Source organism: Protomyctophum bolini, assembly GCF_963924005.1.
Source record: "Protomyctophum bolini genome assembly, chromosome: 6".
NCBI classification, from domain to species: Eukaryota; Metazoa; Chordata; class Actinopteri; order Myctophiformes; family Myctophidae; genus Protomyctophum; species Protomyctophum bolini.
Window position 1 is genome coordinate 13,556,819 of NC_137867.1, and position 23,667 is coordinate 13,580,485.

At 41.5% G+C, this 23,667-nt stretch overlaps 1 protein-coding gene across 1 annotated transcript; it reads right to left on the reverse strand.

The window, feature by feature from the left end:
• Nucleotides 1–755: 755 nt before the first annotated feature.
• ypel1 (yippee-like 1) lies at nucleotides 756–22,280 on the reverse strand. Its single transcript, XM_080765257.1, has 5 exons — nucleotides 22,070–22,280; nucleotides 17,317–17,601; nucleotides 5,503–5,546; nucleotides 4,615–4,723; nucleotides 756–3,262 (listed from the first exon to the last, which is right to left on the reverse strand). Exons 2-5 carry the CDS (start codon nucleotides 17,431–17,433, stop codon nucleotides 3,173–3,175), a joined length of 360 nt encoding a protein of 119 aa, XP_080621383.1. The 5' UTR covers nucleotides 17,434–17,601; nucleotides 22,070–22,280; the 3' UTR covers nucleotides 756–3,172.
• Between the last annotated feature and the right edge of the window lie 1,387 nt (nucleotides 22,281–23,667).

A 23,667-nucleotide genomic window follows, 5' to 3' on the forward strand; every position in this document is an offset into this window, starting at 1 on the left:
CAGGAGAAGTGGACTCTGGCGGTGTGGCGGTGTGACATGGAGGGCGATTCCAGCTCAGCCTAGATGTTCAACACACGGCACCGAGAGACCAAACCACTGGCAGGGCTATCACCACCACGCCAAAAACAAAACACAGGCGGACAGAAAAGTTAACACGGGGGGGAAAAATACAAATACATTTGTCAAATCACTTTCAAACCAATAGACCTTGAGCTCTCAATCGATAATTGGGGAGAGAAGGTAAACGAAAATAATAAATCAAATAGTTGTAAAAAGAAAGTGGAGGGCAATAAAACCCCCTCCATTATAAAAGAAAGCCCACATTGTTTTCACACACACACACACACACTCACACACAGAGTAAAATGAACCAAAATATTTGCGTGCGTGCGGATACGCAGATTAGCACGCAAGCAAAAACACATTCATCCGTACACACACTCACACAATGAAGCCAGAGGTACAGTTTAACAAAAGTGCTTCAAGTTAGGGAAGTAAAAGAACTAACCCAGTAGAAATATGTATAAAACCTTAAATATGTTACTATATGTACAAAAAAACGGTAACAGGGCCAATATCTCTGCTGTTTTTGTCTTTATATTTTCAAGTAGGTATCACTGTAACTCTTTAGGGTTTGCATTGTCATTGTTACAATAAAAGGTCACGTGATCTGACTGACCTTGCCGGCAAAGTAATCAATCACTGATGATTTTGAATCGCTTCCTCCCCCCCGCCCTGCCCAAACTCAACCTACTGTAGTAAAAGGTTTTGCAGTGAACACCCCCCCCCCTTACGAACCCCACAAGCTATTCTCCTCTATGCTCTACTGAGAAATAACACAGTGAAGATGCCCAACAGTTCCACCTCCTAAACTCTTACAGATAAATATATTCATTATTTAGATTTAAATCACCTTTCTTGTTAAACAAAAAAACAATAAAGGAAAGGAAATAGAAAAGGAAGAAAGAAAAGGGGGGGGGGGGGGGGGGTCAGAGCTCTGTGTGAGGATTCAGTAAAGGGTTGTTTTGAGGGCCACTTTGAAGCAGAAGGGGAAGACACATCGGTTCGCACATACATTTCACTAGGCCTGGGGCTAATGAACTTAATTAACTAGGCCTGGGCAATTAACTGAAAATATATCCAATCCCATATTTAGAACAGATCAACATCAACAGATTTAATCTTGCACATGTAGTCGATTAATCGCGAGGCAGATTTAGTTTTTTGATCAATCTTTTACATTACTTCTATATCTACGAATCGACACAGAGGAAACCAATTGACTTATTCAATTTGTGGGATTAACCACTCAAGCCCTTTATTATACTTTTTTGTACAATGGCGGTGTACATGAATAGCCGAAATAGACAATCTATAAACTCACAAATAAGACGCATCATGAGCGACTTTCTGAGATTTAAATAATGGTTCATTATTGTTATTGAGGCAAAAGATAATTGTGATAATGATTTGAAGTCATATCGCCCAGCCCTAGATTTCACAGTTATGCACTGCACAACAACAGAAAAGGGGAGGCAGTTTTTTCTGTAGTTTTTTTTTTCTTTTTTTTTGAAGAGGCACAAGATTCATGCTGCTTAGAGGCAAATCACAAAGAGACCGTCTACAAAGAAAGTGACAATTCAGAAGCTGAAATAAGCCAGATAGGCATAAAGTGCAAGGACCTACAAGAGTGGAAGAAGGGATTAACTTTCTAGCATAGCAGCAAAGTAACAGAAAATTGCGCTTCTCTCTCAAACGTTTTTTGTTGTTGCTCTAGACAACTTTGTGGAGATGATCAGATTTAGAGTCGTAACCCCAATTTTCATTCCACACATCTTCAACAATCGGTCAGCTATCAATTAAAGGCCATGAGAAGACTTGACTTGAGCAAACAACATTTTGCCTCTAAACCTATGAACCAAAGGCCTCTGCAAAGTGCAAAACAAAGTAACTTCTTTCAAGTATGTTATTGTGTAATGCGTAAACACATACACACCATGCAGTATATTTATATATACATACATACATACGTGTGCATGAGAGTAAATATCTATATAAATTACATGTTGCAATATCTATACACTATGAATACCTTTCATAGTATGTATGGATATTTAATCATAGTATGATTTCATATATAGCCGTTTCTTTTTTCATTGTTCCACTACTCGACAATGCAACAGTGTAATCTGTCATAATGTGTTGTATTGATGTCGGGTTCCCCTCTCTAGTGTCTGTCTGCACTTGTCTTTCATGTTCCTATTTTCAGTTATAGTACGGCTGCAAAATGGAACCAGCCACACTTGCATTTAGCCAAACACTACACTTGAATATATATATATATATATATATATATATATATAAACAATCAAACAAATACTTGGTGCTGGATTCAATGATGGGTGCAGTAGAACAAAAGAGTAAAGAAAGAAAACAAAAATATTACAGGATCAAATGGAAAACACAACAGGTACAAAAAATCCCACGCCACTGCAAATACCGCGCTCACCACCGTTTCAAAAGCACAACGCTGCTACATGATTGAACCCCCCACCCAAACGCCTCCTTCCCCAACAAACCTATTTTGACATTAAAAAATATAAATCATAAAAAAAGCATGCTCCATTAACGGACCAAATACCATGACAGGACTGACAGGGGAAATAAATGCTAACCAGTAACATCCATCAAAAGAAAACTTTGCCGAACGACACAACTTAATAAAAACCAAAAAAGAAATATAAAATACATTTTAAATCCCCATGCCCCATCTCACATGTGATGCAGGGGGTCTTCTGACTTAAGTCTATTTCCTTTTACACAGTGGCTGCCATGTCCCCAAACACTTGTAAGCGTGTTATTGAGGAAAGACTGAAGTCGAACCGAAAGCTCCTCAGCTGCTTGAGGAGAGTACAGGATCTTCAAGGTTAACATGAGGGTTGCGGTGGCACGATCGTCCGAGTCGCTGCTTCTTACAATAGTCTGTTATGTCACCGTTCCATTCCGTTTCACAATTAGCAGAGTGGGTGGGTGGGTGTGGGTGTGTGTGAAAGAGGCGAAATTAGGTTTGTGGGTGTTCGGTGGGTGCGGTTGTGGATGTTGGTTGCTCTACGGAGTTCAATGTAGATTGTAGAGCATTGAAAAGTTTCAAAAAGTGAGAGCAACTATTAAGTCACTCCCATCCGTTGTCCTTGATCATGTGTGCCAGTTCAATTATGAACTTGCCTTCTTTGTATTTCTGACTGCTCTCAAAAGCATGCTCCTGCAAAAAACAAAACAAGAAACTTAATTTAAATTATTTATGAGACAATCAACCGATCAACTCATTACACTTTTCACAGCAAATGAGCATGCAAACTGATACCATATAACTGCATACTACTGGTGGCTCCCTGAAGATGTTTTCATATTATAAGAGTATATGGCATAGATTTGCATATTCCATATGAATTGTGAGATTCTTACATAACAATTTCACTCTCCAAGATTGAAAGAGCCCATCTCAAAAAGGGAACACCAATCACATTCACCATTCTAGACAACATAAGGTGCTAGCTAGTATGTGATTCATTAGCGCAGGGATCAAATTGAACAATTACATTATTTTGGTTCATAGTTTCTCCTACTTCGGCTGACAAAGAATGTATTTTTTTTAGGTCACTTGGAGGGGCTTTCAGTGAGTTGCTCTCTTCCCATAGTCTTTTCAGACAATTACCAGGACAAGCCCCTTCAAAACATCCTGACATTTAATCACTGCAACCTCTCAGAGGTACTAGCCTAGCAGTCTGGAGCCAATCTCTGTGAACTGTAATTACCTTATGCACCAACAGCTAAAACGTCTAATACAAATTTCAAAAGTGCAAACTGTCATTGTAACTTTATGGACGTTCAAAGTAAAGGAGGAGGAACATTAATTAAGGGCAAGTCTTTACCACTTTCAATCTGGAAATCCCCATTTTGGTCAAAAAATATCAAAACATAGCAAGAATCTAAAAGCTTGACTTTTCTTGTGATCACCACGCTCTGACTTCTGGTGCGATATCCAATCAAAACAACACCATGAAAGACAAAGGTCGCACACGTTGGGATTGATCTATCTACATAATAACTGAGAGACAGTTTCGGCTATCCAACCTTCATCAGTGATGAGACTTCATAAAAATAATTTACTCTTGCCACTGTTCCAGGACCTTTGTTTTTCAAGATTGACAAGCTTGTACATAGGCTATTTTACATACAGTAGTATATAGTCTTTGTCAGACCAAAACGGTTACTTTGCAGGAAATCCAATGGATCCAATGTAGATCTATTCGAATGTATAGTTACCATCTATTGTCAATACTTTTCATTGGTTCAATATTTATTAAACCCTTAACGACTTACACTTTAACTAAGAAAATGTTTGGAAAATGGCAAAAGTAGCACATCTACAAGCTCAACACGCGCCAGCTTGTAGACCAGCCATTTTCGCTACTTTTGCACGACACTGTTGTATGGCAAAGTAGGACATTCATATACAAAAAAAACAACTAAGAAACACATTTGGAGATAAGAGGTTTTTCTGCGCAACAGCGACAATGTGCAGCTTAAGTGGTTGGAGTTCAAGCAGCTTACGTATTTCCAGCCAAGGGTGGTTTTACAGTTTTCACAGTAGATGTCAGCCACAGCATGTAAGCCTGTGAGGAGAACCCGCTCCTCCGCCGGCCCACAGCCCACGTTGACACTGCAAGACAGAGACAGACACAGACGTCAGTGTTACTATAGTAGTGAGTACATCAACATTTTAGTACATCAACATTTTAGACCGGCATTGAAAATAGCTGACATAGCCAAAATATTGCAGCTCTACGCGCTGCGAGCTTGTAGATTGGCTATTTTCCCGGTTTGTGACATCGCTGCACAACTATATATAAAATAGTGAAAACTATAACGCCCACCCATAAACCTATAATCTAAAAGCCTAATGCAAATCATAATTATAATCCTAACTAAAAAAATCTTTAAAAATAATTCTCGTGAGGACCAGGAAAAAGGTCCTCACAACGTCTCTTTCTCAAATTCTTATACTTGTGGGGACATTTAGACCTCTCACATACAGTATAGTGCACGCGCGCACGCACGCACACACGCACGCACGCCTTGTCAGTCGTCACTGATGCTATTTTGAGTTATTGGGTCAGTGTTCATTTAACCCATTCGTTATGCTTTAGCTATTGAAAAACAGCAGATCTACAAGCTCATAGCGCGCCACCGAGTGGCGCGCTACGAGCTTGTAGGTCTGCTGTTTTTGAAAAATCGAAGAACGACTGACATTTTTAGAATCTGATCTCAGGTCAGAATGGGGTTAATCAGACCAGTGTGTGTCCAGTGGAAACCTCGTATGAATCTGATCTCAGGTCAGAATGGGTTAACTAAAGTAACCCTCTGGATTTTACTACAATATTTGCTAAACAAGCTACGGCTTTACTGAATCTTTTGAATTCAGGGGCTCATCATACTTACACAGAGTTAAAGAGATAGGCCCGTCCTTGGCTGCCTTGAAACGACTGAAAAAGAGAAAGGAAAAAATTAAAAGCACGTCAGGTGACGAGAACTTAAAGTCAAAGTGGCGAGTCCACACAGAATGGAGGCATGTCAGCTGTCAAAAGCCCTCGGGTGCTTTTCTCCCAGTAGCTGAAGTGCACATACTTGTTCCCTTACTGCCAGGAGTTCCTACTGAGCAGTTTGACTGGGGAGAAGGAATAAGCCATGAGAAACATTTCTTTCACAGTAGGAAACAACAGCACACGCACGTGGTACCACTGTACTCTCTCAAATGATTCAACCATTCAGAAATATATATGATATCATATATTCTGAAATGTTAACTTTTTAATATCGTCAGGAGTGTGCTATAGCTTAAATTAAGCTTAAACATATTAGTTAGCTGTGAGCAAACCACTGTGGAACCATTAGACACCAAATCACACTGTATAGTGTTCAACATTACATTACAGTCTGCTGTGCTATAACCCAATGACAACAGTTCCATTTCAGCAATATAGCTAATATACATAATGAGGCTATTAGCTGCATGTTACAATGCAGGCAAGTGGATTTTGGTAGACCCAATGTACCAGTTATTTCTTAATTAGTTAAATTTTATTCCAATTTAATGTGAATTGTTTTAGTTTGCAAACACAAACATTGCTGTGTAAATAGAATTATCAAACTACAGCTGGGTTTTGCACTTGATTCCATGAAATGTTTGTTCACGGTAGTTGGAATGGCTACCGACCTTGCACTGACATTCTAAATGCTGCTTCAGGCCTGCCAGTAAGTCTATGTGTCAATGTGTGTACTGTATATGTAGCAGTGCAATGCTCCCATAGGGGTTAAGGACATAAGCCTGTCAACCCGTCTCTGTGGGGCTGTCATTCTTGGCTAGCACAGTGAGACAGACAGGCTCCACTGGGCTTTGCTTTTTTCCATTGCAAATTGAGTGCCATAGATAAGGCCGTGGTTGAGGGCGCTGCCTAACTGGACCACCAGCTGCCCTGACTGACCACAGTCCACAACCACCACCTCCCCACAGCGCAAAGTCAAAGCAGCTTCCTGTGTACAACAACTGAATGTACCATCATCCCCCCCCCCCCCCCCCTCTCTAACAATAACATTTTATATAATTATTGTCTTTGATCCTGATTTTTGAGAGTCCTAGACCATAGATTATTATTAAAATCACACCCGTGTTAAGTGAGTGTAGAAACTCTGTGTGGGGGCCCCCGGAACTTCCAGACCCACAGGAATGCGCCCAGAGTGCCGGCCCGGTTCCGGTGAGCCGCCCCGTGTCCGAAACAGTTGAGAAATGACAGAGTTACTGTGTGGGGGTCCACAGGGGGTCCCTCTACTGTACTGTCCCTGTACTGTAATACCCGAAATCATCATATATACAGTTAATGTGCGTGTGTGTGTGTGTGTGTGTGTGTGTGTGTGTGTTAGGCTCCGTGTGTGTGTGTTAGACTTCGTTGTGAAAACCAACCAAACACTATTTCCGTGCTCGGACACAGCCAGCCAGGGATGGACAGACAGACACCACTCATATATATATATATATATACTGTATATATATATGAACAACTAAAACAAGATTTGATTAAAGTTTCTTTTTGAGAACATTTAACTTTAAGCAAACATCCATCCATCCAACCATCAACCACTTATCTGGAATCGGGTCGCGGGGGTAACAGCTCCAACAGAGATTTCCAGTCTTCCCTCTCTCCAGTCTTCCCTCAACTTCCTCCTGGGGGATCCTAAGGCGTTCCCAGGCCAGTGTGGAGATATAGGGCTGTATTTTGCGTGTCTTAAGTACCAGGTCTTATTCCCTAACTTGAGTAAACTAAAGACCTGGAGGCGTGATCAATGCCATTTGGCTATTCTGAGTGGCCAAAGAGCATTGATCACGCCTCCAGGTCTTTAGTTTACTCAAGTTAGGGAATAAGACCTGGTACTTAAGACAAGCAAAATACAGCCCACCATCTCCCCCTTCCGGTCCTTGGTCTGCCCATGGGGTCTCTTCCCAGTGGGACGTGCATCGTGGACCTCACTAAGAAGATGCTCAGGAGGCATACATACTAGATGCCCCCGAACCACCCAAGCTGACGCCTTTCCATGTCAAGGAGCAGGGGTTCTACCCCGAGTCTCTCACGGATGACTTCTCAACCTATCTCTAACGCCCGGGGCTCCACTGGACATGTGTGACGCGGGACAAAAAACGAACCGGGACAATTTTAAAGCAGTCACCGAACGCAGCACAACGCAACGCATCGTAGGCAGTGGAGCCACCCTCCCTGCCGGTGACGGAGACGCAACGCTGACGCGTCAAGTGGAGCCCCGGCATAAGGGAGAGGCCGGCCAACTGCCTGAGAAAACTAATTTTGTCCACTTGTATCCGCGATCTTATTCTTTCTTTCATGACCCACAATTCATGACCATAGGTGAGAGTAGGAGCGAAGATTGCTTGCTAGACAGAGAGTTTTGCCTTCTGGCTTAGTACTTTTTGCGGTACAGCGACTGCAATACCGCTCCTGCTGCTCCGATTCTCCGTGCCGGCACTGCGGAAATGAATCTGCCCCCAAACACAGAACATCCTCTGGCTTACTGGCACAGTACCTTCTTCCGCCACTAGTAGCAGACAAAGAGTAATATATATATATATATATATAATCACATTGTGAGCTATTTGTGAAAAACAATTATAAAAAATAAAATAAAAAGTCAAATAGTCTGGCTTTAAATACAGAGCATGCACTGCACTGCACAGCACAGCGCAGACGAAACAAGAGAAAATGACCTTCATTTGGGAGCAAGGGAACTAGGTCAGTCACTGTGGAGTTGATATCAAGTTCACCCACACAATTGTATGATGGCGGTGGCTGGGGTGGGGGGGTCTCTGTGTCACGAGGGGCGGGGCTCATATCTGTGGTCTCCACTTGGGTTAAGCTGAGCTATCAATTTAACCACTGGCTAAAAGACTTCCCCCTCTTGCTCTGCCCTTATCTGTTTCCCACAGTCTATTTTTAATTTGCCTGCGTTGTTCTCTCCAGAGCAGTTAAGGCTCAGTGTAGACCACTATACACTCGCAACATAAAGACTGTACAGGCCCAAATACAATCCTGTAGGAAAGAGACTTATTGGTGTATGACGAAAGCGGTTTCAGAGACAAACATTCTGGATTATAGAAACCCCTCAGGGCGTTTAGCTTAAAATCCATTAAACATTTTGAACTGTGACTTTGTGAGTCACACCCATAATGACATTTTTATTTTATTTTGCTAAACTTGTTTTAATGCTCATTTTAAAAGGAATTATCTAAAAATCCCCATATCCTTTCTTCTTGACCACACACTATGGAATGACTCAAAGCAATATAAGCAAGAAACATCTTTGGCCAAAAAACATAAACTACAAATCCATTCTAAGCTGCAAAATCTTTGAAATCCCTTCACCACAGAGAATGATACACAGCTCCACTTTAGTTTAAGAATTGCTTTTCAAAGCCATGTTTTCTTTCTTTTTTTCCCTAAATTTTATCCCACGATTTTGCAACCCATTTTTTTTCACCCAGTGTCAATCTAATCATGGACGCTACACTTCCTCTGCCAACCTGGGAGGGGCAGCGGACTGACCTCACGCTTCCTTCTATGCATGGAGAGTCCAAGCTGCTCCTTTTCACCTTACAGGGGGGAGTTTCCCCGGCTGGACGTAGCGTGTGGAGGGAACACGTATTTCCGACCAGTTCCTTTCCCCTCTGGCCAGGGGAGGTAGTTTAGAGACCAGGATTACTGCATGTTTTTGTGAGGGTACCTACCCTATACACGGGGAGAACATGCAAACTCCACACAGAAAGGCCATTTCGACAACCCCGCCTTGAGTATGGGCACTGATGACGTGGAGGAGGGAACACACCCCCAGCGCCCACAGCGCCCCCAGCGGGTATCGAGCCCAGGACCTTCTAGCTGTGAGGCGACAGCACTACAGACTATGCCCACGTGCCCCTAAAGCCATGTTTTCTTAATAGGGATTTCTCCCACATTCACTGATAATAGTAATCTAGAAGCTAGATGGAATCAGCTTGAGGAAACCATGTTCTATGTGTCCTAACTAAGTTGTTTATTCACATACTAAAGTACTCAATTTAAAGTTTCCAATGATGATGTAATAACCAATTTAGTTTAAAAGCATTGTTGTGACTAGATCATCATATATATATACTATATGCTAGAACTACCTTTCAGCATTATGATGGGCATAAAAACAGTGGGTCAGGATGACGGATCCATTTTTGTGGGTCGCAACTTTGCAAGTGAATATCCCTTTATTTTTTGTTTCCTAACCTTTGTCATTAATTATTTAAAAAAGATTTTCTAAAGATTTCCTCGGAAATGGAAGGATTTCATGAATTAAATAAAAATAATCAAAGAAATTCCCTAAATTAGGAAACAAAATAATGTTTAAGAAGCAGTGAACATAGCAGATCTAGAAGCTCGCAATGTGGCACGAAGCGACGCGTAAGGTCTTAAATCTTAAGGATTGCAGATTTACACTGGAGTTTCTACAACGTCGTTTCAAAGACTGTCCTGGAGTTTGACTTAAAATCATTCACATTGCCCTCAGCTAACTCCGCTTCTAGATTGTTTGGCTTTTTCATACTCCTCCTGTACATATGCCGCTCCTGGTTTAAGATGGGGGTGCTGTGCCTAATTGTTAAGTGGGCTAATCCTTCAGGCAACCCTAGAAGCCTTGCCACACTACCTTAGAGGGGACAGAGTTGTATACATGCCTCATAACATCTCAATAACTCAAACTGCTTCTAGCTGGTGACAAGTTTTTGCTTTTTGGTATGGTGTATGTATGGGCATAAGGTTTTCAAAAACCACCGCAAACGACTTGGGCTTTCCCCCCAGTGGTCAGTTTGCGGTGACTCCAATATTAGATAGGTATGGTTGAAACCCTAAATAATTGATAGAAGAAATCATTCTCCAAAATAACTTATGGAAGTGGAAAGGCATTTTGAAGATGCCGTTCACAATGGCTGCCGGGGGGGGTCTGCAAAGTGCAAACAGGCCACTAGAGGGTCGTTTGCAATGGTTTTCGTGTGTGGGTAGTTAAGAAACCTAGGCAGCCTACCAAACCTGCCTGATGACATCTTCAAACAAGATTTTTATATTTTTTGATTTTGTATTCATGCAAGGAAAATGGCTTCTATTTCAGCATGCCAACCTTCCAGGAAGAGAAAGGTTGTAGTTTCTACTTTAGGTTGGAATCCACATCAATGACATCATTGATAGGCATGTTTTGTCCTCACCCCACAGTGAGTGGACGGAAATTGTGGCATCTTTTAATGCGCAGCAGTGAGAAACAATTATATGTAAATTAGGTTGGAATGGACATTTTGTGCCGTGCTCAAGCGAGTACAACCAGGAAAAGACGACTACTATATTACGATATCCAAAATCAATACCAATATCCAGTCTCCTATCATGGCACAACCTCACAAATGTCATAATATGCGATACAAATCAAATGTGGATGGGGCGACCTATGCTTGGCCGCATGTAGTGGAAAACCCCAGATGAAAGTATCATCTTCTCCTAAGTAACATAATCGGCTTAGAGGAGTTGATGCTGAGGCCTTGGCGATGGTGCCTCGTACACCGGGATTCACACATGCCAAGGAGGTGTGGCAGACAATACAGAGCTTATAAATAGATCCGCAATCCTTTGTGATAATGTTGATAATAGATAATGATGCTTTTAACCACATGAAACCCAGCATCCCTATTCTGGGGCGAAGAGATTCTGTGGGGGGGGGGGGCACACAGAGTATAAACCCCATGGGGGACCCCTAACTATAAAGACTTTTAACAGCATGGTGGCCAACATCTGACACAAAGAAACAGGTGTCACATTAAACTCCATATTGGAGGGGCTAGCGCCCCTCAAAGAAAATCTTTCCTTCAGCAGCTATGTACATTTCCTAGTTACCATAATACTACCACAATAATTTACGAGATTCTGGTAGGTCCTACAGGATTTGAAAACTTGAAGACACGTTATTGTTAGAGAAAATTTGAGAAATGTGTGGCAAATCTGCAAAAGAAATGCTTACCACTAGCTTTCTTCACAAATGTGTTCATAAAGGTGTCTACTATAACCCAACTCCCCTGGGAAACTTTGTAACAGCTGCTAAAAGTTGGGGTACCATTAACAACCAATATGAGGCAAAATTTCATTATGTTTTAAGTAGCATGTGACATGTTAAACTAGGGGGTTTTCATGATGCTGAATCCATGAAAATACTCCTTGGGTTAAATAGCCACTTCCTCATCACATTTGTGATGCCGGCTATGGGCATTTTTAGGCAAAGGAGTGTTTTTTGTGCAAAACTAATGCTTGCAATGGATTCAGAATCATGAAAAACCCCTAGTTTGGCACGTCACATGCTACTTAAAGAATAATGAAATTTGGAAAAAGTTGCCTTATATTCCAACAGCTGTCACAAAGTTTCCCAAGGGGTTGGAACAAATTTATATGTGATTGTAGACACCTTTATGAACACGTCTGTGAAGAAAGCTAGTAGTAAGCATTTTTTTGCAGATTTGCCACACATTTAGCTAATTTTCCCTTATTATTTACAGCATTCCATATGCATTCCTATTCTGTGGATATTCCATATCAACTGGCAAACCACATGAAAAAGCAGGAATATTGTAAGCATTCTGATACTTCTTGAATGCAAGCGTGGCTGCATACATACGTAGAAAAGGAGCTGCATCAATGCATGAAAAAGGCAAATGCATACTGTCTGTATTACGTAGCTGTGTACAAATTAATTTCCCTGTGTGAAGCTCACTGGTGTCACTGGTTCCCCAGCATTCCAGCGGCAGCTCAGAGGAACCATGGTGAACTTATAATGTCTTATAATGTCAACAGCTTCTTTAACTTATCCCACTGTGACCTGCACTGAAGTACTGTATGCATGTGTAAATGAATGTTACTGTTACATATTATGTAAATTATGGAGAGCTGCTGTGCTTAGTCTGATGTTTTTGCTAGCGATGGCAGTTGTGTCGAGTTAAGATTGCTCCTTCCTAGTCTTCCCAAACATATGGACATAAGGTCTTCCAAACCTACAACTAAGACCCTACAGACTTGGACCCAAGTCCAATTCTAAGTCTAGCAACTGTTCCACCATCTTATCTGACAAATATCAAGAGTCAGTCAATGTAAAATAGTTGACTGACATACAAGCTGGAAACCTTGTATGTCAAAAACGATGGACAAAATAAATAACCTGTGTTCCAATGGATCAAAGTTATTATTTGTCAGAAATTGTCACAAGCTCTTTTTCACCTAATTTTCGCCCCACAACATGTGGTTAACCCATTATAACCGGAAAAGCATCAGTGTCATTTTAGATTTTAGCATATACTGGTATAAAGTAACGGAAACTATTTTACAGTATACAATGTCATACCATGCTCAGGCTGTGTTCACTTTGTGCCACCCTGCGAGCTTTACACGAAAATGAAAAATATGATTAACACAAATCTTCCTGGAACAAAACATTTTCAGATGGAGTTTCATGGCCAAGTAATACATATCATTTTGGGGGTCCTTGGCATGAAAACGAAAACTTTAAATTAATATTGCATGTTTATTCACTATTGATATCTTGAGGGGTTTAGAGGTTGCATTGGAGAGGTAATGATGACAATAATAGTAGGTTAGTCCTATTGACAGTAATAGTAAAATAAAAGGTTATACCAATGTGTTGAGGATGTGTGTGTTGAAGATGTTACATATGTATATATATCGGCCGGGCCGGGCCTAGTCGGGTTCGGGCAGAGTTTGAGAAATCTAGCCTGGATACCCACGTTTGGGGAACCTCCCGGCATAACATCATTTATCCACTTATGTGGCTAACAAAAACAGTGGTAGAAGAAGTACTTCTTACCACAATATAGAAATACTCTGTTAAAAGTAAAACCTCTGTATTCAACATTTGACACGAGTAATAAAGGGAACAAAGTACAAAAGGTTTGTCATCAAAATAGACTTACAATACCAAATTAAAATTATTGGAATATTTGTAAACACGTCAAAACATAGCTAAAAAAGAAAATATTACTGGTAAAAAGAATGCTTCTACGTGTGAGCTTATATAAAATAGGTCTTCAGAGTTCAGATTGGTTATTGCATGGTTTGCATTACTAATCTAATTCTACAAAGTAAGTAGTCAAATGATTGTAGTTGAGTAAGTATTAAAATAAAAAGTTCTAAATTGTACTTGTGCAGTGGTAGTTATTTTCTACCACTGCATGCATTCAAGCTAACATCACTATCTGATCAAATCCAATGCTGACAGCTTGAGTCTGAAGTTGTGTAGTCCAGGGACCACCAGGCGTCAATTTTACAGACTTGGGTCCCAGAAAATCTGATGGGCGCCTGTGGCCTAATTCATATCAAACCGTGGCTCCTTGAAATTCCAAAGGTTGAGTCACTAGATGTAAGTATACTAGAACCAATAGCCAATTATTTGTTCTCCCATTTTTCTCCCCAATTTAGTTGTTGTGCCAATAGATTCCACCCCACACACAGTCACTGCTTGGATCGCTGGTAGTCCCTGAACCAAAGATCAAAAAATTTTGATCATTCTAAATGATAATAAACAAACCAATGTTTCTGTAAGTGTTGACATCACAGTACGACTGCTTTTGTGTAGTCACACGATACAACATTGGGTTAAATATGGTTCAGGTACCTGTGAATTAGATAACAACTCACTCACTTTTACTAAATGAGACGGACTTTTTTCTAAAATAGCTACATCTCCCACGAGTATACTTTTCCCAAGTCACAATTAGCCTACTGCTCAAAAAGAAAAAGTGGAAGCAGAGAGAGAGAGCAGACATTAAATCCATCTCTGCAGGTCGTTTGCACTGTCTGTCTGTCTGCCGAGTGCAGACAGCGCCACAGGCGCAATAACAACCTGTGAGGTCTCCCAACACTCCCAAGTTGCAAGATGCAAACAGAGTTTAACCACGTCTTAAATTCTACGTTTCTGAGCAAGTCATTCGCATGTCCTCAGTTTCCTGCCATAGAGTGCAAGACTGCCAGTGCCATCAACATAATAATATGAGATTATTTCATAAGCCTGTGCAGTACAGTACAGCTGTATGTATTGGAGTACGAAAACACACACAGACGTGGTTCTCAACCTTTCAGGCCATGGCATCGACCCCCCAAAATAATCATTTTTCAATTCAGGCCCCCCCACATTGACAAGCACATGGAATTGTAGGAGTCGAGGCATAACATAAGTTTGACTCAATGCCACAGATACAAATTGTGAAAATAGCAGACCTTGTAGATCGGCTATTTTCACAATTTTGGCCTCTTTCCTATATTATTTGAAAGCTTGCCCAATGTTTGACGAGTTTTTATAATTTCGTTTGTGGATTACTTTTGATGCCGTGATGGTCCTTTTTTCTTTACGGTATTAAAAAGGTCTTAAAAGTCCTTAAATTGTCCGTTCTCCGGGGACCCCACCAAAATCAGGTGGTGCCCCCCACTTCATGTTCATGTTCTTCATGTTTTCAGCAATAGTAAAGTTACATACATGTGTGTGTGTGTGTGTGTGTGTGTGTGTGTGTGTGTGTGTGTGTAATTTACACATGAATAGTTTGTGTGAGTACATTTCTTGAGGGAAAGATAGTGTTTTCTATGACTTTCTCTTGACAAAGAGCGATGCAGTGTGATTTGCAAGCTTATATGGGGTGAGATGCTGCACTGTCTTTGTGCTGCTTTGATGGTTTCGCTCTTCTGCTTTGTATTTATGCTTAATTTATCATACTCCATTGTCGCCTGCATTTGCATAAAATGGGCAGTCTCCAAGCTCCAAATGCATCACTGCGTTGTGAGCTTGTAGATCGGCTCTTTCTGAAGAAAGAAATCACTAAAACCAGGCTTTACAGATGTAACAAAATGTAACAAAACATTCAGTTGCTATATACAGCATCTTCACAAATACATAAAACGCCATGGTAATTATGGAAAAGTATTGGTTGTAGGAATTAAAGTCTTCAAACCCTAAACTAATGACCAAAGGGCTCTTTACACACACTAAATATCTTTGCTGAACATATCTACAAGCTCACGACATGTTGTGACGTGTTGTGAGCTTAATGCTTATAGATCTGCTATTTTCACTGGATGTTCACCCCCAGAGTAGCGGGATTCTAGGGTATGACTGGTTAAACAGGCAATATAAATACACCCAACAAGACTTAATTTAGTTTAATTGGACATGCTCTGTATGTCACAAAAAAACGCTTGAAAAGGAAGAGTAAGATCAAATGCTTTTTGTGGTTTGGGTGGTTCATAAAAGAAAAGAAAATGACAAATACAGTGTAGTGGGAGAATAAGCATGTTTATTTTGATATCGCTGGAGTCTGCACCCTCTATGTGTGGATAAACTCAATACCTCCTTTGAACAGTAAAGGGACCTGAAATGAAAACCACAGTGTCCAAAAGACCCAACGTTGTCAAAATAAACAAGAGTGTTTGAATCTATTTATACAGCTCAATAATACTACAAATATACTAGCTATAGTTAACACTGGTGGAGACCAATATTTTTACCTCTGATCATATCTGAACAATCATATTTTTGTTATGTGTTATTACATTCATAATGCTGAATCATTGTTATTTTGTTAAAAGCCTTGAGACACTCTTTTGGTTGCAAAAAGTGTGTTGCATTATGGGATGAACAGCAGTGGATCTTCTGCATTTGATCAAACATTGCACAGTAACCTTTCCAGCGTTATTGTCTCCACCAGGCCGAAGGCACATGGGGAGAGAGTATGTTTTGCACATGTGTGTGAGTGTGTCCATCCGTTACCAGCTAATCTCGGGCACCGTTAACCCGGTTGATGCCACATTTTGCACACACACTCCCTGGATGCCAACGATGAACCTCTGCCATTTTTCAAAACGGCCTGTTATAGCGCCACCAAGAGGCAGACTTTTGACAAACACAATTTTTGATATTACTCCTCCAGATTCTGTTAAAATATCCCGCAAATCGTTACACACTATCTCTATAGTCATGTGATCAAGATGGATCTGTCCGATATTTCATATTCCATCCTAATTGGCTAACATTGGCTTTCAAAGTTTGCTTTTCACATTGGCCTGTTATAGTACCACCAACAGGTGAATTCTTGCCTCAAATCATCCAATTGCCAAGAAATGGCACCCTTTTCACATTGGCCACCAGGAGGCCACAACCTGACCTGCCCTGGTGGAGACCTGTGCCCCGAGGGGCACTTTATCTATTCTAGTTTATCTATGTGTACCTCAAGAGTACACATAGACTCTCAGAGTTAAAACGGACACTCAGGATTTTACTGTATATAACAGTGGGGTCCTGGCCAGTGAGGCCTTAGAGGGGTTCCAGGGGGTCCCCACACATTTTTCTTACCATGGCTATTTAAAAATGGACGTTATACAGTACAAGCTCACAACACGCCACTTCATGCCACGCTGCAAGCTTGTACTTTTTTTTTTTTTAAACACACAAATCTTCTCTTCTGGGGGTCCCTGGCACAAAACCTTTTCAGATGAGAGTTTGCGGGCAAATATAAATCAATTTGGGGGTCCTTGGCACAAAAACGTTTGAGAACCACTGCCTTACAGAATGAACTCTGAGAGTTATGAAGGTTCTTTGAAAAGAAAGTTTGAGAACCGCTGGAGTGTAACGTGGCTATACCTTTGAGATGAGCTCATCGTGATTGGCCAGATGTGCCCGACAGTGGATGCAGCTGTAGGTGCGGTGGCAGGTCGGCAGGTAAGCCTGGAAGGTCTTTGATTTGGTCATCTTCACCATGTCAGTGGGGCAGGGCTCCTCGCTGGTGTCAGGGCTGGCACTGGAAGAGTTGCAGCTCTGCTGGACTTGCTGACAGAAGAAGCACTGGAAGATGCAAGCAAGAGCCGTCGTTGTTGTGAAGTGGGTGTGTGGCGCACTCCACACATACACCACGGGAGAAAATCAAACCTGTGGGGAGGAAAGGGGGAGGAGGACATGGTGAGAAGCATGCCCAATATGCTGTCATTATATTCCTTTCGGATGGATGGATGGATGGATGTACAGGCTGTTACCCTGTTGGGGTACAGGCTTCAGGTCCGACTGTCATTAGACCGACTACCTACCTGAAACCCCAACATGACCCTAACCGCAAGCTAAGCACGGAGCAACGCATGTCAGACCAACGCATGTTCGGGAGCGACGGGTGATTTCCGCATGTCGGATCTTTGGTGTGTCGGATCTGCGTGTTTACCCCTTTCATTGATCTAAGGGAAATTCAGTACAATTTAACGAATAAGATCAATACATGGTGAAGTATTGATTTAACATTTACCACTGACTTTAATTGCTTATGTAAAATAAAATGTCTCCAAGTTATCTCAAACAAACCAAATCAGGTGAAACCATTGAACAGACCTATCAATAAAATGTGTTCTAGTGAAATCAAGTGTGTCATACTCTTAACATGATAAAATACATTAATCATGCAAATTGAATGGGATTTGACTCTCCTGTATATAAAATGCTAATTGTCATGTGCATCACATACTATTATGTAAAATGTATATCCTTTAGGAAGATATACAATGGATGGGGAATTGGCACTTACAGATTTACTAGATTTTTCCAATCAGAAAGTAATTCTAACATCACTAGCGAGTTTATAATAGCAAGCCAAGCTGCCTGACACTTCCTGATTGGAAATGCATAACTGGATTAAATTCCCATCATGTATTGGATTGAGGAGGGATAGCAACATAATAGTTATCGTTGCTGTATCTCTTTGTGTGTGTGTGTGTGTGTGTGTGTGTGTGTGTGTGTGTGCGCGCGCGCATATATCTAGTGTGTGGCTGAGCATAGACATGGTAACGCTCCGCCTGCCTCTGATTGGCCTACCGACACTGCCCGTCTTGACTGTCCTCCGAGATGCGAGGTTACTCCGTGGTGGGAAATATTACAAGACAGCTTGGCACGTGCGACAGAATGCAGACTTGTAACTAACTTGTAAGTTTCATTTTTGTAGAAAAGCCAAACTAATATTGTTTATGCCGTTTGCTTTGATTGAATAATTGATTGAACACACGTGTACGATGTACTATGATTCATGATTTGGGTGTGTTAGTGTATAGTGTTATAGTAAACTAACACTATTATACTAAAAAAGATAAAGGTGAACGGTACAATAATGTTTCACGTACACATAATAAAATACACAATAATCAACACAAACACTTTATTTAGAACACACCCAAATCAAATCAGACCAGGCTTTCCTCCGAGGTGGAAAGCCTGGTGACACGAGGTTAGTGCGTGTGTGTGTGTGTGTGTGTGTGTGAGAGTGAGAGTGTGTGTGTGAGATCCATAGGGGGCACTACAAATGTTCCAAATGTCACGGTTTGTTGCCACATGACTCCCCCACAAACACCACCACCAAATTAACGATTTCATGACATTATGTGACAATGACTGTCAAACAGGTTCTGATATGCCATGATGTTTACCTGTAACCTGCTTCAAACTTAGTGGGAGGGGCCCATTTCTTACAAAAACTGCTGAATGCACAAGCACTTTCACTTCTGCTAACAGGTGGTGCCACAATTTCAGAAAGTTGGAAGTCATAGAAATGCTATCTCCCCTTCCTCCTGGAAACCTGAAGGCTGCAACCCATGACTTACACAGCCTGGCTAGGCAACCCAGCCTGGGGGGATATGCGCTCTACAGATTGTGCTTCCTTCTCAAGTTGTAGCTAATTCCGACAATTTTTGGGGATGTTTTTCTGTCCATTTAGAGGCAATGGAATGACTTACTCAAGAAATTACTCAATTCAAAGTTGGTGTTCTTTTCAAATTTATTTTTTTAGTCTTTTTGCCTTTTATTGATAGGTCACAGTAGGTTGACAGGAAATGGGGAGGGAGATGGGGGAGGCTGTGAGTGGGGAAGACACGCAGCAATGGTCGTCGGGATTGGGACTCGAACCTGCAACACACTGTCAGGCTAGATTACCAGCCTAGGTGCCCGGACCGCTAGGCCAGCACAGCAATTCAAAGTTGTTTTTTAGGAGACAGACAACCAAAATGTGTTGAAAGAGAGGAAGTGGCCAGGTTGTTGTGAGTGACTTACCATCTCACTCTTGAGTTTGTACGTCAAATCAACAACTTGATAGCAATGTTGTTGATGTAGAGTGGACATCTCATAACATGTGTGGACGTGGGACATGGATTAAGAATAGATTATTTAGCTACACTCAACAAGGACTATTGAGTACAAGTGTATTATATACCATCTAGTAAATATGAACAGACACTGCAACGCTGAGAATAAAGTTTCAAATGAGAGCAACGTGTTGGAACAGGAAGAGAAGGGAGAGAGAGAGAGAGAGAGAGAGAGAGAGAGAGAGAGAGAGAGAGAGAGAGAGAGAAGCCAGTCAGAGAGAAGGAGGGGGGAAGCCAGTTGGAGAGAGAGGGAGAGACAGAGTGAGAGAAGTCAGAAGGGGGGGGGGGGGGGGAGTCAGACAGTCTAGTCGAGCAAACAAAGAAGCTTCCGCAACTCAACAGGAAGCATGCCGTGCCGTTCACTACTATACTCCTTAGTACAACGGTGTCGCTTTCCCAAAATAACTGATCTACAAGCTGACCACATGCTTGTCCTTCTTGCCCTGATGAAGACATGTTAGCTCGAAACATGTTGACAGTTGCCTTTAATAAAGGCGTTCCTAATTTGTTTTACTTTGTGTGCCCGGATCCTTCTCTTTTTATCTGTCTTGATCCCGTTTTTGATCCGTGTGAGCACTTTTTTTTATTTTTATATATATAACTTTATTTATAAGATTTTCAATTTTTGTGAGCACCTTTTTATCATTATCACATTGTGCTATCTCCATTGAGCACCTGGTTAGTTCCTCTTTTTTTCACATGCTTGTATTAGTTTGGATTTCGGGCAAGTGACACAGAACTTAAAATGTGAGACACAAAGAGTAATCAATTGGGGGGGGGGGTGAACTATCTGTTTAAATAAATAGTCTAATTTGTGGAAATTAAATTGTCAGTGTTACCCACACGTGGAAAATGAGAAAACAACAACTAAACACAATGATGATCCCCCCCCCCCCTTCTGCAAAAACAAACACACACACACACACACACACACACACACACACACACACACAAAGCCATTAAGTGACAGGATGAGTGATGCAAATCTCTGCTCTATTCAGCTATAGAATAAGTCTTAATGTCAGCAAGCGACAGGCAGTGTTGTACAAAGGGGTCATTAAATAAGGGATCATAAGATCATGTTACTTGACTTGGGAGATAGCTGCACTATCTTACAACAGCCTCATTGGCAACAAGTCAAAACCAGGAATTACATTAAGCCTTTTTTTTCTTTTTTCTGCTCGTCTGCACGTTTACACGTTTGCAAGTGAAAAATTATCTTTATTCCTCTGCACATTAAGCACTGGATTGAACCAATGGCATCCCAATTGGGCAACATTCACCAGAAAATAGCCAATCTACAAGCTTGCACGTGCAGTTTGTAGATCAGCTATTATTTTTTTGGCAAATATTGATGTATATCTACATATAGCCTATATATGGCAACTCATATCCTAGTATATGTATCCAGTATGTGTTGTTGTTTTAAATTTAACCCATTAAAATCTGGAAAGTATCATTTTAGATTTTGAATTGGCCCTTCCAAAGTAGCAGATATACAAGCTACAGTACATATGCTATTTTTCAACATTTTTGAAAAATCTTGAAAGTGTGAGAAGTGCTGATTTAGACGGCATTCCTAGAATCGGCCCCAGGTTTTAAGAAAAAAAACGCTGTGTTATTGTCACTGCTATGAGCTCACACAGTCAAAACAAAGGGAAGGCAGCACCGCGTGCGTCTCGCTGGTGACTGACCAGCACTACAGGAAGAGAAGAGAGAGAGACCTCCAGACAAAGACAACTCTCTCTCACATGTCCTCGCAGCGACAACAACAAAGACACAATGTTGACCATCTCGTTTGCTTTCATCTAATTACCTTCTAATTACCTGTTCGACGGTGACAAGTCCGTGCGGAGTCCCTAAACCCTCATTTATTTATAGCTACTCCGTCGTACGGCGGTGTCGCTCGCTGAAAAGAACAGATCTGCAAGCCATATAGTTTGCCGAGGTGCGATCCCCCCTCGTCAAGCGACAACCTTGACACAATGTCTTAATACTACATAATACAGTAATAGCATAAGCCTTTTAATTAAATGGCGTGAATGGAACGTGGCACTTCTGATCAGAACATCATTTAAACAAAGAACACGACGCCAACTTCAGGAGAGCGGCGTGTTGTTTTTCTGGGACTGTTTGAGGATCTTGTTATTGTTGATAAAACACTGTCTCTGTGGCTTATATTGAGCAACACATCTCTGGTTCTGAATAAGTATAGCTCTACTCACCACCTGAATCCGAGTGGATCAAAAAATAAACAGGTGAGGTTCAAATCAATGCTTTTCATAGCAATGAACTATATTGTTGTCCTCGTGTTTGTTGACTTCTTCGGGTCCACGCGTGTCGTCACCGGACGACAACTTCTGTCCTTGTGGTCGTGTTGATGATGATTCTCATTTCCACTGTCTTTCTTTGTTGTTTCTTTTGTGTTCGTGGTAGACTGGCTGGTTACTTTGATATACAGAAACGTCACCGTGGTGGGCCGAACCGCAGCCTGACTGACACCCTCACCTCCCAATGGCTCTGCAGGGTTCCAGGGAAGACACGTAGGGGGGAGGGGACGCTCTGGGGCCCGGATGTGTAAATAAATACAAGGGGGTATACTTTTATTCCATGTATTGTATACGACACCGTTATACGACGCATCGATAGTTATTTGTGTGATGTGGACTTGCTTCCCATCACTAGAAACTAGCTTAAACAATATAGTTCTTTGTTAGTACATTATATATGCTACTACATCAATGACGGCAGAATGATCAGTTTCGAACGATTTACGCGTGCTGCTTTCTTTTATTTACAAGTGACAACCAATTTCCAGAATGCGTTCAAACAAAATGTGAATAACCTCCTGTGAAGTGCTTCACACACCATAACAATCGCGACAGTAGTATTGAATGATATTGTTCCCACGGTTAACACCTGAAAAAGGCAGGTATATTCATTACCCCCCCAGGCCACATTCTCTGTGTTTTGACCAGACTACTGCATCATGGACTCGACTTGCTTGCTTAAATGTGTCGAGGATTAATATCACAGTCAAATTTCCTCCAGGAAAACAAACTCGACAATCGTCGTATGTATGATGTTGCATAACAAAAGGACCATTCAGGACAAAATCAAACATCGAACCAAAATACTTCCTAACCACATTGATCTGTGAGGTTTGAGGAGGACAACAGCGTGTGCCATGTTTACAATCAGTTCACGTGGCAGTTACGAGACAGGAGAGATCTAGAGCGAAATATGGATGGACAACAACACCGTATTGTTCTCAGTGAAGACAAAAGATAAACACAATACATTGTCCGTTTATATATTATTATTATTATTTAAGAAAGAAAATAAGGGGGGGGGGGGCAAGCTTACTCAGAACAGCAGGTGGAGGGAAGGTGGAGAAAAGGCTTTCTCCAGTAACGGTCCAGTCCAAGGGCCCTGCGGGGACACGACTGTCACCGTCCCTACTTGAACTGTGTTGACTCCATGGACGCCGTTAGGTCTCCCAACATAACATGAGCTCCTCCAGCGGGACTAGGACCTCCGACAGCGGGACTAGGCCTGTTTCCATCCAACAGATCTGGATCGTCTCTTTCTGTGCCAGTTGTTCCATCGGCTAAAATAAAGTATGCTGAAGTGTGTGCATGCCAGAACCGATCTTACAATCGTGGGGGAATAAAAAACAAAAACAAACCGATGTGGGGCAGGTTTAAAAGGCAAAGCAGTTTGATGTTTATGATGCTCCCCCGTCGGCCTATGACGCGGTTCCTGCCCGTGGCCCAGTTTGAAAGGAATCTTTAATGCGCTGCGATGCGCGCGCGGACGGCTG